Source organism: Rutidosis leptorrhynchoides, chromosome 7 (assembly GCF_046630445.1).
Source record: "Rutidosis leptorrhynchoides isolate AG116_Rl617_1_P2 chromosome 7, CSIRO_AGI_Rlap_v1, whole genome shotgun sequence".
NCBI lineage: Eukaryota > Viridiplantae > Streptophyta > Magnoliopsida > Asterales > Asteraceae > Rutidosis > Rutidosis leptorrhynchoides.
This window is the reverse complement of record NC_092339.1, coordinates 296,265,043-296,283,841: the sequence shown is the minus strand read 5'-3', so window position 1 is coordinate 296,283,841 and position 18,799 is coordinate 296,265,043. Positions and strand designations below refer to the sequence as shown.

The 18,799-nt window shown below is 31.4% G+C and overlaps 1 protein-coding gene across 1 annotated transcript; it reads right to left on the bottom strand.

The window, feature by feature from the left end:
• Window positions 1-76: 76 nt before the first annotated feature.
• Window positions 77-1,394, bottom strand: LOC139860094 (probable receptor-like protein kinase At5g38990). Its single transcript, XM_071848868.1, has 2 exons — window positions 1,351-1,394; window positions 77-632 (listed from the first exon to the last, which is right to left on the bottom strand). The coding sequence occupies exons 1-2, from the start codon at window positions 1,392-1,394 to the stop codon at window positions 77-79; spliced, it is 600 nt and encodes a 199-aa protein (XP_071704969.1).
• Between the last annotated feature and the right edge of the window lie 17,405 nt (window positions 1,395-18,799).

Below are 18,799 nucleotides of genomic sequence, written 5' to 3'. Positions count from 1 at the left end.
TATGCCTTTAATGAAAACTGGTAGGTGCACACCTTCATTTTTTTGGATCACAAATGTTGATCTTCCGCACAAGATCTCAAATAAAACCACACCAAACGAATATATCCGATTCTTTGGTTAAGATACGCGATTCCAAATAAAGTGGATCCACGTAGCCCTGTGTGCCGCATGCATGATCAATAACGAAGTCAGTTTCATTATTGATTGCACTTATAAGGGAAAGTCCAAAATCACCAAGTTTTGCACTCCAATCACTGGTTAGCAAAATGTTTTCAGGTTTGATGTCCCTGTGTATAACCATTTCTAGTGTTCCGACTCCTCTATGAAGGAAATTCAGTGCGGTTGCAACACCAATACATATGTTAAGTCTTTTTATCCAATTAAGACGAGCATCACTCAAATGTGTATCAAGACTCCCTCTAGACGCATACTCATAAACAATGATTTTTGCATCTTCTTTGTCGCAATAAGCAACAAGGCTAATAATATTATTGTGCTTATAGTCTAAAAGAATTTGAAGCTCATTCCGAAATTGCTTATCTCCTTGACCACCCCCTGTATCCAACCGTATTGCAAAGATGGTGCTATCGCATTGTGGAAGTTTTCCTTTATAAACTTTCCCAAACCCACCTCTGCTGATACAATTTTTACCAGGCTAATTGTATGTCTTCAAATGAAATCTTGAGGGTATCTTTATTGTTTTCCTATCAACCACGGGACACCAAAATGAAGGTTTGGATACGTGAATATTATTAAATTTTCACTCTGTAACAAACAAGATAAATTTTGAAAAAATAAGACTCCAAAAAAAGAAAAAACCACTATCTTTTCAAAGTTTCCTAGTGCTTTTTAAGTTCCCAAAATTTTAAAAGCATAGTGATTTTTTTAATTACAAATGATTGAAATTTCTTTAACGTATTTTGTAGAGAAGAAGGACATGTTTCATCAACGTAAAAAGGTTTAGTTTATAAACCAGAAACTTACTTGAAACAATAAGGCTTTCTCTAGCTCCTCGATAACAACTTTAATTTTTGGACGTTTGTCTTGAGTTTTTGCCAAACACGCAACTGTGATTTCCAAAAATGTATCCAAAGAGTTTGTGTTGGGTCCTCTATTTAGGGTAAAGACATCACCGCCTTCCTATTTAACTTTAGGATCTACCATATCATTTACGGTTCTCTCATGAAAGCACCTTCGTACCGCATATGCCAACCTTTCGTCACTCTCCTCAAAGTATGATAGCTCAGTCTTACCACATAATATTTCACACAAAAGTACTCCGAAACTATATACATCTTACTCTCTTTTTAACTTACATGTGTTTTCATATTCTGGATCCATGTAACCAACCTTACCAATAATATCTTTTTAACTTCGCCCTCGGGAGCTCCCATTTTGTTCGTGAAGAAGAAAGATGGATCAATCCGTATGTGTATCGATTATCGAGAGCTGAACAAGTTGACAATCAAGAACCGATATCCCCTTCCAAGGATTGATGATCTATTCGATCAGCTGCAAGGATCAAGCGTTTACTCGAAGATTGATTTACGATTAGGTTATCACTAGTTGAGAGTGAAAGAAGATGATGTTCCTAAGACTGTGTTTCGAATTCACTATGGCCACTATGAGTTTCTTGTAATGCCATTCGGTTTGACTAACATACCTGCCGTGTTTATGGATCTCATGAACCGAGTGTGTAGTCCCTATCTCGATAAGTTTGTCATCGTCTTTATAGATGATATTTTGATTTACTCAAAAAGTGAAGAAGAACACGCGCAACAAGCTAGATTAGTATTAGAATTTCTAAATAAGGACGAACTTTATGCAAAATTCTCGAAGTGTGATTTTTGGATGAAGGAGGTGAAATTCCTAGGCCACATGTGAGACGACCCGTCCTAATCTATAAGGACGAATACAATAACATATGGTTACATTGTGAGGTATTTGACCTCTATATGATACATTTTACAAACATTGCATTCGTTTTTAAAAGATAAACTTTCATTACATCGAAAGTTGACACGCATGCATACCATTTCATAATATATCCAAACTATAAATGATTTAATAATAATCTTGTTGAATTCAATAACTCAAATGCAACCTCTTTTGAAATATGCCATGAATGACTCCAAGTAATATCTTTAACATGAGCAAATGCACAGCGGAAGATTCCTTTAATACCTGAGAATAAACATGCTTACAAATATCAACCAAAAGGTTAGTGAGTTCATTAGTTTATCATAATCATTCATTTCCATAATTTTAATAGACCATAAGATTTCATTTTTCCATAAATATACATCTCATATCAGGCTTTTCGCAAACTGTATAGAGATAAAAATCATTCATATGGATTGAACATCTGGTAACCGACATTAACAAGATGCATATAGAATATCCCCATCATTCTGGGACTCTCATCGGACATGATAAAATCGAAGTACTAAAGCATTCATAATTCCAGAATGGGGTTTGTTAGGCCCATAGATCTATCTTTAGGATTCGCGTCAATTAGGGGCCAGTTCCCTAATTCTTAGGCTACCAAGCTAAAAGGGGCGATATTCGATTTCGATAATCCAACCATAGAATGTAATTTTTGAGTACTTGTGTCTATTTCGTCAAACATTTATAAAACAACGCATGTATTCTCAGTCCCAAAAATATATATTGCAAAAACATTTAAAAAGGGAGCAAATGAAACTCACAATACAATATTTTGTAGTAAAAATAATCATACGACGATACTGAACAATGCAGGGTTGGCCTCGGATTCACGAACCTATATCATTTGTATATATATTAACACACATAATTGTAATCGAACAAATTTATATATATAAATTTATTAGTTATATCCTTTTTATATTAATAATTTATATGTTTCATATATTCATTTTATATATAAAAATATTAATTTTATTATGTTATATGTATTTTATATATATATATATATATATATATTATATCATTTGTTTGTTAAAATTATAATAATACTAAATAATATTAGTAATGGTAAAAATGATAATAATGATAATACTTATTATTAATAATAATGTTAATAATGTTAATGATTCTATTAATGATAATAATAATAATAACTATAAAAATATTACTTTTATTGTTAATGATAGTTATGATAATGATTTTAATAATAGCATAATAATGATACTCATAATATTAATAATAACACTTATAATAATCTAATAACATTAATAATAATGATAATAATAATAATACTTAATGATAATATTAATAATTATAGAATGATATTAATACCAATATTTATGAAAATAATAATAAATTTTATTATTTTCACAATAATAGTAATAATAATAATAACCATAATCTTAATAATGATAATAATACTAAAATGTTAAATCAATAATAATAATAACATTAATAATAATAATAATAATAATAATAATAATAATAATAAAAACTAAATATTAAATAAATATTTCAAATATATATTTCAAAATGAATATATATATATATATATATATATATATATATATATATATATATATATATATATATATATATATATATATATATATATATATATATATATATTCAATGTAATGAATTAGTAAAAAGAAAATAATACTTATCATGTAGTAAATGTAATAATAATAATAATAATGAGACTAAAAAGAATCCTAAACAAATACATCCTTTTGTTGACTAAAAATAAATAAAAATAAAAAAAAAAGGAAAGTATAAACTAGTACATCTTTATGTTGACTAAAAATAAAATTATAAACTAGTATACATATAGTCAATTTTGGTACATAAAGTATGTATTTTTATATTGAAATTTTAGGCTATAAATACTCATGAATGCAAGCATTAAACTTGCACCATTTATAAATACTCATGAATGCAAGCATTAAACTTGCACCATTTCTCACACTTACAAAGTGTTTCTTTCTTTCTCTCCATTATCATCTTTATTCTTACACTTCATTATTAGTATTCTTAATCAAGAATCAAACCACTAAAGGTAGTTATAAGCCTACTGAATTATAACATAATCAAACCACTAAAGGTAGTTATAAGCCTACTGAATTATAACATATTATTATTTATACATAAAATACTACGACGAAGTCATGAGCGGGTCATTTCAAAACGGGTTTTATGAGCGGGATAGAGCTAAGGAAAGTATGGGTTATAGCTATGGAGGTTATGGGTATTGTTCGTGAGGTCAACCTAGCATTTGTAATGTCCGTTATATCTGCATACTTTTTCCTGCAATATTAAGTCACAATATTGATACGTGAGTGATGTTTCCATTTTCAATTATTATTATTATTACTATCGTTATTATCACCAAGGTTATAATCAAGATAACGTGCACTATATATGAACCTCAACGCTGCTTAAGGCCTAGGGTGATCATTGGTACCACTATGGGACGCTTGTAGATTTCGAATGCCAAACTTAGATTTTGGTCGAGAAATCCTGGGCCAACCGGTAAAAATAGATCATTCAAGTGACTCGGCGGTGGCATAGATGTTTGGGTATGGTGCACAATATCAAACCCGACTATAGTAATCATACACTCACTAAGTGAACAACACTTAGTCACTTACACACTTAATAAGTAGTGGACTTATTAAGAACAACTCACTAGTATTCAACACTAACTTACTAAACATGGAAACTTACTAAAAGTGAAAACTTTCCATAGATAGTAACCTTTCCGAAAATGGAATTTCTTTCAGAAAACCATTATCATTGGTATAGTTACCATACTTATGTCTATTAGACAACATCTGATCGTACATTCTATCTCTTGGTTGAGATCCCGGTCACTTATTTCCATTCATTTCATTCCTTTCAAGGAATACTTCAACTGCTATTTAATGTGAGTTTTCATATGCTCCCTTTTACTCTTTACATTTTTTGGCTGAGAATACATGCGCTACTTTTATAACTGTTTTTATGAAATGAATACAAATACTAAAACTGATTTTTCGTGAGTTTTCATATGCTCCCTTTTACTCTTTACATTTTTGGGCTGAGAATACATGCGCTACTTTTATAACTGTTTTTATGAAATGAATACAAATACTAAAACTGATTTTTCGTGAGTTTTCATAGTCCCTTTTTTTAAAACTGATTTTTCGTGAGTTTTCATAGTTCCCTTTTTATATATATTTTTGGGCTGAGAATACATGCGCTACTTTTATAACTGTTTTATGAAATGAATACAAATACTAAAACTGATTTTTCGTGAGTTTTCATATGCTCCCTTTTACTCTTTACATTTTTGGGCTGAGAATACATGCGCTACTTTTATAACTATTTTTATGAAATGAATACAAATACTAAAACTGATTTTTCGTGAGTTTTCATAGTTCCCTTTTTATCTATATTTTTGGGCTGAGAATACATGCGCTACTTTTATAACTGTTTTTATAAAATGAATACAAATACTAAAACTGATTTTTCGTGAGTTTATTTGATTCCCTTTTACTCTTTACATTTTTAGGCTGAGAATACATGCACAACTTTTATAACTGTTTTACACGCTAGACACAAGTACCAACTTTAAACTATGCTATACCCTGCTATGTCCGACTAAGTCCCTAACCGACAAGTATAAACACAACTTGTCTTTGGGGCAAACTTTGAACAACTTTTGGATCTGCGTGATCTACTAATTCGTTCCTACGAGACCAAGCTTATGAACAACTTTTGGATCTATGTGATCTACTAATTGGTCCATGTGAGACCAAGCTTATGAATAACTTTTGGATCGGCGTGATCTACTAATTGGTCCCTGCGAGACCAAGCTTATGAACAACTTTTGGATCTAAGTGATCTACTAATTGGTCCCTGCGAGACCAAGCTTATGAACAACTTTTGGATCTACGCGATCTACTAATTGGTCCATGTGAGACCAAGCTTATGAATAACTTTTGGATATGTGTGATCTACTTTTTGGTCCCTGCGAGACCAACTTTATGAACAACTTTTGGATCTGCGAGATCTACTAATTGGTCCCTGCGAGACCAAGCTTATGAACAAAAATCTTGTGGTCTAACACTATTACTGAAATCATTATTATGACAAACCTATGAACTCACTTAACCTCGTGTTGACACTTTAAAGCATGTTTATTCTCAGATACTTAAGTATTGCTTCCGCTGTGTATTTGCTAATTGAAAGCAACATTTCAACGAGTCATTCATGGATAATTTGAAGGACTTGCATTTGCTAAACTGATGATAATTACTTGCTATGCTTGGAGTCTTTATCACATATCATATCAACTAAAGACATTTAATGCATTGTTCATTAAATACAATGTAATCTATTTATCTTCCGCTGCAAAACTCAATAAAACGTCTCATATAGAGTCATTCTCGTTTATACAACTGTAATTTGATATATTTAGTAACGCTATTCTTCCAGGCCCTATCTGGAGGACGTCACAGATTGGTATCAGAGCAGTTTGTTGTAGAGAACTAGAATTACATTTTATGTGTGCCTTATACAATTAGGTACCTTAGCAATGTAGGACTACAACTTTCCTTGACCATAGTGCCTTTACTTGTGGCCCTTAACTGATAAATGCTACACTATACTTTAGAAACTTTACTTATCTTAGAATGCCAAGCCAATCTAAGAACTCTGCTCATTTTTCTAAGTATTTTCCAATTCCGCCACCGCATTTAAATGCAACACCATGATTTCTGAAATTCTCGACATTCCTATGTCATCTATCATGGTTTTGTATATTACATATGTATTTTGAAACTCTTATAATTGTTACTATTCATAATCAAACGTATATAACTCCCTGTTATATATCACGTACTTATATGCCTTATGCCTTTATGCATCGGTTTGTAAACCGGAAAATGTCATTGGGTTATCACAGTATACGAATTGAAAGTCTTTAATCGAAAGATTATTAGATTACATACTTATCATTTTATGATCTCGATACGTCATACTGCCATTATTGGAGTATACACAAATCATATCTTATCATATCTATCTCAATAGACTTTGTCTAACACTTTTCCTAAATTTTCTCCGTAAATTACGAAAATCTTTTGCTATATATACATATTCAAGGAGACAAATATATCATTTAGTATTCAACAACTCATCTCATATCGAAAACCCTTTATTCAATCACATAATATGGATTACTCACTTGATTCCTCGAACTCCTCGAGCTCCAATGGCAGCGTAACCGGAATGAACCAACCAATTAGTCATCACCTTTTCTGGATGAATTGGGGATGGGTTCGTAGTCGACTCAATCAATGGAGAAGTGAAGAAGGTGATCCTTTTCACCCACCACATTGCCCTATTGGCGAAGAACCTGAAGCACTTACCGGCGAACCAATCCGGAACACCATTTTCACCCTCATTTCCAGAACAGCTCGCCACGATTATATAATATCTAGAATTCTAGATCTTATTCATCCCCTTGTCCGAACCGCCAATCATCCCAGTATAATAGAAGAAGTTAACGAGCTTCGCGCTCGAGTGGTGGCTCTGGAGAATATGGTGCGAATTCTACAAACATCAGCAGCACCAGCAGCATAACCAGCATCACCACCAGTACCACTAGTACCAACAACATCACCACCAACAGCACCAGCTTCATCAATATAATGACCCGTCCTAAACCATCTGGATGAATACATTACATTTGGTTACATCGCGAGGTACTTGACCTCTATATGATAAATTTTACAAACATTGCATTCGTTTTTAAAAGATAAACTTTCATTTCATCAAAAGTTGACGGTATGCATACCATTTCATAATATATCCAACTATAATTAACTTAATAATAATCTTGATGAACTCAACGACTCGAATGCAACGTCTTTTGAAATATACCATGAATGACTCCAAGTAATATCTTTAAAATGAGCAAATGCACAGCGGAAGATTTCTTTAATACCTGAGAATAAACATGCTTTAAAGTGTCAACCAAAAGGTTGGTGAGTTCATTAGTTTAACATAAATAATCGTTTCCATCACTTTAATAGACCACAAGATTTTCATTTTCATTTCTCATAAATATACGTTCCATGCATAGAGACAAAAATCATTCATATGGATTGAACACCTAGTAACCGACATTAACAAGATGCATATAAGAATATCCCCTATCATTCCGGGACATCCATCAGACATGATATAAAACAACATCGAAGTACTAAAGCATCCGCTCCAACGGATGGGGATCGTTAGGCCCAATAGATCTATCTTTAGGATTCACGTCAATTAGTAGACTGGTTTACTAATTCTTAGGCTACCAAGCAAAAAGGGCCATATTCGGCTTCGATCATTCAACCATATAATGTAGTTTCGATTACTTGTGTCTATTTCGTAAAACATTTATAAAAGCGCATGTATTCTCAGTCCCAAAAATATATATTGTAAAAGCATTTAAAAAGGGAGTAATGAAACTCACAATACGATATTTTGTAGTAAAAATATGCATACGACGATACTGAACAATGCAGGGTTGGCCTTGAATTCACGAACCTATATCATTTATATTTATATTAACACATATAATTGTAATCGAATAAATTCATATATTATATCTTAAATTATATATCTTATATATTGAGTTTGTATATATTTAAAATAGTCAATATTTATATAGTTTAATATTATATTTAAAAATCAATAATTTGTTATATGTAAATGTTTATATAGGTAATCTTAATATATATAATTATATCTAATATTATGGTAATTGTAATATATATACTCCTATATAGAAAATATAGAAAATATTTAATTGTTATAATAATATTGTTAATATAAAAGTGGTAATCCTAATAATTCTATTAATAATAATAATAATACTAATAATAATAATAATAATAATAATAATAATAATAATAATAATAATAATACTTATGTTAGTAATAATAATAATAATAATAACAATTATGTTAATAATAATAATAATAATAATAATAATAATAATAATAATAATAATAATAATAATAATAATAATAAACAATAATAAAATTTTATGATAATGAGAGTTATACCCTCCTAAACGTCATCGATCATAATCGTCATTCATCATCACCGTCGTCCATGATCATCACGATCTTCATTATCGTCATCATCATACTCGATTCATAATCTAAAATAATAATAATAATATTAATAATAATTATGATATAATAATAATAATAATAATAATAATAATAATAATAATAATAATAATAATAATAATAATAATAATAATGGTAAAAGATATACCATTATCATTATCATTTTCATGTTTCATTATCATTATCATTATCATCACATACTCCACGGCATCATCATCATCATCATCATATCTCGGCATCATCATCATCATACCTCGGCATCATCATCATCATCATCATACCTCAGCATCATCATCATCATCATGTATGTTATCATTATGATCCTCATCATATAATAACATCATCACCGTAGCCTTACTAAAAGATCCAGTTTCTTGAGCCTAATTAACTTGTAGCCCAACAACAAACAAAAATTTAAATACACAATCACAAGCCCAACTAGCTTGTTGATTTAAATGGCCCATCGTTAAAACAGAATAAAGATAGAAAAGTAGCAGTGGTAACAACAAGCAGTACTTTCATGGTTCACCAAATTACGCGAATTGCTTATGATCCATACGAAACGTGTGGTTTTCTAATCTTCGCGAAACATACACATATGTATACGGAACGCGAAATACTTTGTCAAGTTTACTGTACCATCGTTATATCCGTTTCATCTTCTTCATCAGAATCGTGTACGTCATCATCATCTTCACATCATCATAGAATCACGATCATCATCAACCTTCGTTTCTTCATCATCGTGATTCATCCTAGTCGTTCTCATACTTCACCATCATCGTTACCGATCATCATCATCATCATGATCATCTTCATAATTATCAATCGTAATCATCATTATGACATCACAAAGTCATCCTCATAGTAGACCCATCACTGTTCATCATCCTCTCAAATTTTTGAGGAGAGAGAGAAGAGAGAGAAGAGAGAGAGAGAGATTGAGATGGTGGTTACGGTGGTGGTTTGGGCGATCACTTTTGGTCAATCAGAAAGAAAATCGAGCAGCAGTAAAACACGACGGTAGTTGAGTGGTGGTTGTGCTAGGTGAGTGAAGATTCACGATGGTGGGTGGGTATGTTAACCGAAGTAGAAGAGAAGAAAAAGCGGAAAATGGTTGATGGTGGTGTGTGGGAGATGCTCCGGTGGTGGCAGCTGGTTGTTGGTGGTGGTCGGTAGTCCACGATGGTGATGGTCGTGGGTGGTTGAGAGGTTGAGGTCTTGTGTACGTACGTTTATATTTATATATAGAATAGAGGTAAGAAACACATATATAAATCATAATAATTATAATATTAATAATACTTATAATAATAATTAAAAATATAACATGTGACTTGGAAAGAAAAAGTAGGAAGCACAGTTAGCCGCCGATACTATTAAACTTTTAAATTAAGGACTGGTATTTCGTACCCCGTTGTTAATCAGTTGTGGATAAAAGTCTTCGGAAAAATTCCAAATTTTTAGATTAACTATATTTATTTATTTTGATCATTATGGTATAAAATTCAATCATTAACTATTAAATAAAAATTACATTAATTATTCACTCCCAATCCCAAGTAAAATATAAAAAATTTTAAAATTTAATAAATAGCTCGTAAATACATTTTTTACTAAGCCTAATATTTATAAAACCCATTTTCGGATTACCGTTTATTTTAAAATCACATAAGTTCCTTTTTAACTCGTTTACTATCTATCGGATGACAATTGAGTGTTACCATCGTTTATTAAATGACTTCGAAATCACAAAATATATACATTCTATGTACTTTATTTATATATATACCTTAACTACTATACAATTATGTTTTAAATATTAAATAGTTAACTATATTAATTATATATAAATAAATCAAAGTACACATTAAATATTTTGGTAACGTTGTCTAGTTATATTAAAAATCATTTACATTCGATATGCTCTCAATAATTAATTAATAGTTTAAGTAACATGTTTTAAATTATCTTAAGTTATCTTTCATAATAACTAAATCACATAGTAATTTAATTTATTATATATAACTATTTATATGTATAATTATTTGATAGTGCTCCAAATGAACATATATTTAGGCACAATATCCTTCCAATATGTAAAGCTTTTAGTTGCAATTGTTCTATTTTTATGTAATATTCGTTTAAATAAATAAGTGCGAAGACAAAAGAAGAAAATGACGATTTGAAGATGTAAATGACCAAAAAGCTCAAATGTACAAGATATAATTCAAGTGGTTCAATTTATTGATGAGAAACGTCTCAAAATTACAAGAGTACGAGCCGCAAAACGCAAAATACAAGATATTAAAATGTACGCAAGGACATTCGAAAATTCGGAACCGGGACATGAACCAACTATCAACGCGCGACACAACGGAGCTAAAATTATAAGTCAACTATGCACATAAATATAATACAATATATAAATAACTCTTAAAATTATATATATATATATATATATATATATTATATTATATAATAAAACGTCGGCAAAACTAGAAAACAAAAGTAGGTGGCCTGATCCAGCTGTCCATGCGATCGCATGGCCAGGAAGACCATTCTTCATGCGATCGTATGAAGCCAGAAAATTGGCCAGGTCCTATAAATTCAGCATTTTTCGACGAGTAAAACACCTCTTTTTCATTTCCTTTATTTCTGTAAACAATATAATATATATATTATTAATTTTAATTTTAATTTAAGTTAATAATAATAAGGTTATTGTAAGAATATTTTACGAGTTTTAAGTCGAAATTATGTCCGGGTAACGCTACGCGATAAATAATCACTGTAAGCTATGTTCTTCCTTTTTAAATTAATGTCTCGTAACTAAGTTATTATTATGCTTATTTAAGCCAAAGTAATCGTGATGTTGGACTAAAAATTAAGATTGGGTTATTAGATTTTGTACCATAATTAAGGTTTGGACAAAAGACCGACACTTGTGGACATTGGACTATTGACTATTAATAGATAGGGGGTATTGTCTAATCGAATGACAACTCATTGGAACCTGTTGAACCTATCTTTAAATTAGTTAATCTAATAATTATTAAAATGATTATGTATGTTCTATTTAGTGACGTTTATACGACATCTTTTACGATCATTTAATTAATTATTCGGGTTGGGTAATTGATTATTCATTCTGATCAAGTGGGTAAATTAATATTCATATCTCATTAAAACAGGGGTGGATTACATACAAGTATAATTGGTGTAATTGTTAACAAAGTAATAAAACCTTGGATTACACGCAGTCGATAACCTGGTGTAATTATTAAACAAAGTATTAAAACCTTGTTACAGTTCGAATCCCTAATTAGTTGAAATATTTGACTTCGGGAATAAGGTTAATTTGACGAGCATTTTATAATTATGATCAATGGTGTAACGACCCGGAAATTTCCGACCAAATTTAAACTCTAATCTCTATATGGTTCCGACACGATAAGCAAAAACCCTAAAGTTGACCCGCACTTTTTCGATCATTCTATACTTATAAGATTAATATTTACATAAATTAAACCTTACCAACATGATAAGCAATCCAAATTGTTGAGATTTATGTTTCCGAAAAGAGTTTTACACAACGTTTGACCGTCTAGTTTGACCGATGATATCACGAACTATACAATATATGATAATTATACGTTTGTGTATATATATGTATATATACATATTTAACATGATTAATGAATGTTTTAATATCTCATTTTGTATTAATAACAATAAGTTATAAGTATATTTTGAAACTACTAACTTAAGTTTTCAAAACGATAACTATACGTAACGTTATTTGACATAAATACTTAAGACTTATAATGTTTATACATATATCGTATAAGTAATGTATTTAATCACTTTTAAAGACTTAAATACATAAAATCATATAAGTGTATTCATAAAAGATAGCTATATTTGAATCCTCATTCCATTTTTCACAAAATTTCTATACGTATATCTAGAGTATTTGTACTCGTATCATACCTAGCTTCTATACGTATTTACTATTGGTATATACACATCAAATCACCACCTAACCAGCTCTTGTTCATGCCTTATGTATAAGGTAATTACTTTTGAATGATTGTAAGACTAATTACAAAAATACAAACTAAAAATTTGTCCATGTCTACTACATAAACATTTTTTAGGAGTATATATGTATCCTCATTTTGTTTCATTTTTACTTCCATTCTCTAGCTAAAAACACCCACACTCTCAAGAACATTAAACTCCATAAACATTCAGCAAAGTTCCATGAAGATCTAGCTTCAAAAACCTTACTTAAACACCATAAGAAAACCATACAAAAACACTTCAAGAAATCCTTCCAAGAACACAAACTTACTTCCAATCTTTCATCCACTTCCATCACCCTTTTGATTCTAGCTTCTTACTCCTCTTTTACAGCAACCTTGTCCAAGGAACTTGAGGTAGTATCTATGTTTATAACCTTATTCGATTCATACATATATATAGCTATCTTATTTTGTGGTATAAAAGTTTAACAACAAGAACATAGTTTGAATGTTTTCAAACTTGTTTGCAAACTAAATAGATCCTTCTAACTTAACTTTTAAAATACTTCAAGACCTGTAATATAACTTAAATATATGCTAATTTAACAAGGTATAATTTGGTTTTTCAAAGAATATCTTAAAAACTGTTTTTACGACGTCGGAGTGCCACCGGGGACTGTTTTGGGTTGGATAATTAAAAACTATCTTAAACTTTGAGTTGGAGGTTTATGTTCTGGAAAAATGATTTTTACTATGAATATGATAACACATAAAAATTTCATGATTTAATTCAAAGTATAAGTATTTTTAGAAAAATAATCATTTAAGGTTGTTTAAATAAAGAAAAATGTTTAACTTCATAAGTTTCACTAAAGTTTCACCTATGCCGTGTGATTTTGAATACAAACCAAGGTATTTTCAGTTCATAGTCTTAAAGAGGGACTCGATCCAAGGAGATAGCAAGTTGAATCAACGAAAACGGATTTGTAACGAAGAAACTATGACCGAAACAAAATTGGTTATCCAAGACTTGTTTAACTTCGGGATTAATTGGGAAAAATTAAATAAAATCACATCTTTCTAAAATAACATGATATTTTATATATATGTACTCATAATTCAATTTTATATGGTTCAGGATCACCCGTAAACAATACGAGAAGATTAATCATAAGATCCCATGATTGTACGCAACACGTCATTTGACAACACCGGTACTTTATGTACGCAACACGTCATTTGACAACACCGGTACCGTGGGTCAAGATTAATCTCGACCAATACATATACGATGAGGGTTTTATTTATTTCATTGGGGGTTTATTAAACATCTAAATATGAACCATTAAAATTGAATTACTAACAACGAACTGCTAACTACGGACTAAGGAATTATTCAAAGTATTAAAAGTATAACAAGTATATATATGTGACGTTTGTTTAAAAAAGAAAAGGTATTGATATATTATATATGGATAGGTTCGTGATATCAACCGGAGACCAAGTCAAATTATATATATATCTTCAAGACGAAAGTGAGTATATAGTCCCACTTTTAAACTCTAAATATTTCGGGATGAGAATACATGTATTTTATGTTTTACATTATGGACACAAGTAACTGAAAAATATATTCTACGTTGAGTTGTACCACTGGCATACTTCCCTGTAGCTTGGTAACTAATATTTACAGCGGTATTGTAAACGCGAATCCTGTTGATAGATCTATCGGGCCTGACAACCCCAACCGGACTGGACGACCAGTATTCAACGGTTGCACAGTACTTCGTTTCGTGACTACACTTGGTACAGTGTAGTAAGATTTCATATTAAAGGGAATATGCGACGTGATTAATTGTTAAGTATGGTTACCAAGTGCTCAACCACTTAGAATATTTTTATTAAAATGTTTATATATGAAATCTTGTGGTCCATCGTTATATCGCTGCTAGCATCAAACCTATATATCTCACCAACTTTATGTTGACGTTTTAAAGCATGTTATTCTCAGGTATGAATTAAGACTTCCGCTGTGCGTTAGCTCATATTAAGGATACTAGTTGGGACCATTTAAGCCATGATACAAGAACGTTGCATTCGAGTCATTGAAGATCATTAAAGACATTTATTAAGTAAATGACAGTTTAGGTCATTTGGATATCGAGAAATGTTTGACGAGTTTATTAATTTTTTTATGTAAAGATAGATTGCCTTTTAAGAATAAATGCAACGTTTGTAAAATGTATCATATAGAGGTCAAGTACCTCGCGATGTTATCAACTGTTGTAATTCGTTTGTAATCAATATGGACATCGTCCGGATGATTAGTTTCGGATCCTTTCAGTTGGTATCAGAGCGTTGGTCTTAGCGAACCAGGCCTTGCATTAGTGTGTCTAACTGGTAGTTGTTAGGATACATTAGTGAGTCTGGACTTTGACCGTATCTACCTGCTAAAAAGTTTTGCTTATCATTTCTAGTCGGAAACCATCTGCTTATCATCCTTAGGGAGTTGCCTGCTTATCATTCTTTAGTCTAGACACGTCTTACTGCATCTAGTGCATCGATAGTGTATAGACAAAATTCATATCCTAGCGTATCTATTACTATAAACATTGCCCGACAAATTTCAAAGATTCTCCGTAATTCACGGGATTTCGGTATTATATATACATATGAAAATTATGTATTGAAGAGTACCAAACCCAACTCCTATAATCTATTCCAAACCAAAAAAATTCATTTCTCCAACTATACAAGATGAATTCTTCATCCAGTTCGAATTCCTCCGACTTCGATAGCTACGCCGACATGGATTTCCATTCGAGCTCCGAGAACAGCGTCACTGGAATGGATCAACCAATTTCCCATCATCTATTCTGGATGAACTGGGGATGGGTTCGTAATATACTAAATTTCTGGAGGCAAGAAGAAGGTGATCCATTTCATCCACCAAATTGCCCTCTTAACGATGAACCTGAAGCACTTACCGGCGAACCCATTCGAAACACCATTTTCTCGCTCATTTCTAGAGTATCTCGTCATGATTACATACTATCCCATATTTCAAATCTTGTTCATTCGCTCGTTCCAACCGTCAATCATCCCGGTATAATAGAAGAAGTCAACGAACTCCGTGCTCGGGTAGTGGTTTTGGAGAATATGGTGCGAAGGTTACAAACACCAACAGCAGCACCAGCAGCATAATCCGTACTACCATCGTCAACGCCGACAGTACCTTTATCACCCCAATCACAATCTCAACATCACAATCTGTATCTCGAATATCAACATCACACGACTCAATATCTGTACTTCGAGTATGATCTTCGTTCTATATATCGTTCTACATCGATTATCTTCACTTTACGTATCGTATGACGATTATGTTATTTCTAAAGTCTTAGAGATTATGTAATCTAGAATTAACGATAAATCAAATGAGTTTAATATCTTATTGACTCATTAAATCTATGATTATCTCTGAAGAAAATATATATGCAAGTATATTTTCATAAAGATAGTAATTAAAAATTCCTTCGTACAAACTATTAATGATGAAAATATTTTAACGGGTGGGTAGTACCCGAGGAATATTTAGAATTCACATTAATAACTTATATTGTACATTCTTGAATCTGATTCAACGGTTATCTATTATCTTACTTACAACCACCGATATTCGTATCCGCTCACCCCAGAATAACCATTTTCAATCAAATTTCATATTCGGATTTTGACCTACCAGAATCCAACAAGTGGCATAAAGAAGAAAACATTGGACAATTAAAATGAATTAAAATGTTGATTGTAACATATGAAACTAAACAATTCTTCAAGTTTGCCACTTGATTTTATCTTAAACCTCATTCGTAACTTGACGATTACAATTCGCATTCAAATCCTTTCATGATTTCTGAAAACACCCTGAACTATGAAGTAGCTCTTGAAATGCTGATGAAGCAGCAAAAACTGTAAACGACTTTAACAATCAAAAGATTGATGATAAAGAATGGTATGGTGGTAAAGCTGAGAAAAAGAGAAGGTTTGGAACTGGAAAACGGATTGAGCAAAGTATGAAGGAGGCCGTGAACAAATCATGAAAACAGAACCTGCCTTCAAAGGATCCAAATGATCCAGTGCCTGCTGAAACCGTTAGTAAGAACACTGCTCCTTATTCTAAACTTTTCAAGATGATATTCTTCACCATCATTTTATCTTAGATATTATAAGATATCTTCATTCGTTATACATATTTTTCATATTTCTGGAGATATTTTTACAACTATTCCTATCTGCGATCATTTAACTCTCCGTAACATCTGCGCTACAATATAAAAGAAACTGTGTTAGTTTCTAAATTCTGAAATCTCTAAGTTTAAAAATATGAATGTTTTGAAGTAGTGTTGGGAACTGATACATGAATTAGTATAATGTAATGAAACTTGATCAACTTCATTATATTACAGTAAGTCATGTTAAGTTTCTAATGGAATGTGATGATTCACAGTACCGTCATCATGTGCCATGTTACACGGCTCTTACATTCTATCAAGTCTTCAAACATATTAGAACGTATCACCTTGATAGTTCTATTTTTTTTTTTTCGGAATATTCGAGTAATTTAACGAATCAAGATCGTGCTATTACAATTTAATTCTAAAACCAATAGCAAGGTTCATTCCAAATTTCCTACCTACGAATTTCGGACCATTGTTCGCTTGGCTCGAGGACGGGAAGAAGAAATGAAGGGACAAAACTTCAGAATAGAAATAGGAACATAAACCACAGCAAATAAGAGAGAGCATTAACTGTGGATGACAATGATTTTAAGGGACGGGAGTAGGAACATCGAAATATAAGGGAAGGTATAAAACCTAACAACAACCCCGAAACTACAAACCGTGCATATCAATACGTATTGCAACGTAAAGGCACGGGAGAATTAAAAACATTATAATTCCAAGGAAAGGATAAAAGAGAATAGATTCTTCTGGTGATAGATGAAAAAGAAGAATGAAAGATATGAAAGTTAGAAATATAACAAGGGTTAGAATGGGATGGAGCATATTAGCGAATGTCTTAAAGTAGGAACTAAAGAGAAAGAATAGAAGATGTGGGAAGAAAGAAAGGGAAGGAGGTAAATTTATAGTGAAATATTCGACAAAGAAATCAAAACAGATTGCCGCGTTAAATCAAAGAAGATCCTGATCGCCGCAAAACTAAATCTTATTACATAAGATTTTCTTTAAAACCCTTAAATCCCGGAAATCGATCATAATCACGTCATCGGTTACAACAATTCTATATTTACTCATTTCACTCTTTTGTGATAGCTTCGCTCGTGCGTCTCACATAACCAAATCGTTTTATCTAAATCTTTCAATAATGATAAAATTTCATTATTACCTCATATTCGTCATGAAAACATTCCTATTGTTGTTTATGACAACCTCTACCAAATTTCGAGGACGAAATTTCTTTAACGGATGGGTACTGTAACGACCCGGAAATTTCCGACCAAATTTAAACTCTAATCTCTATATGGTTCCGACACGATAAGCAAAAACCCTAAAGTTGACCCGCACTTTTTCGATCATTCTATACTTATAAGATTAATATTTACATAAATTAAACCTTACCAACATGATAAGC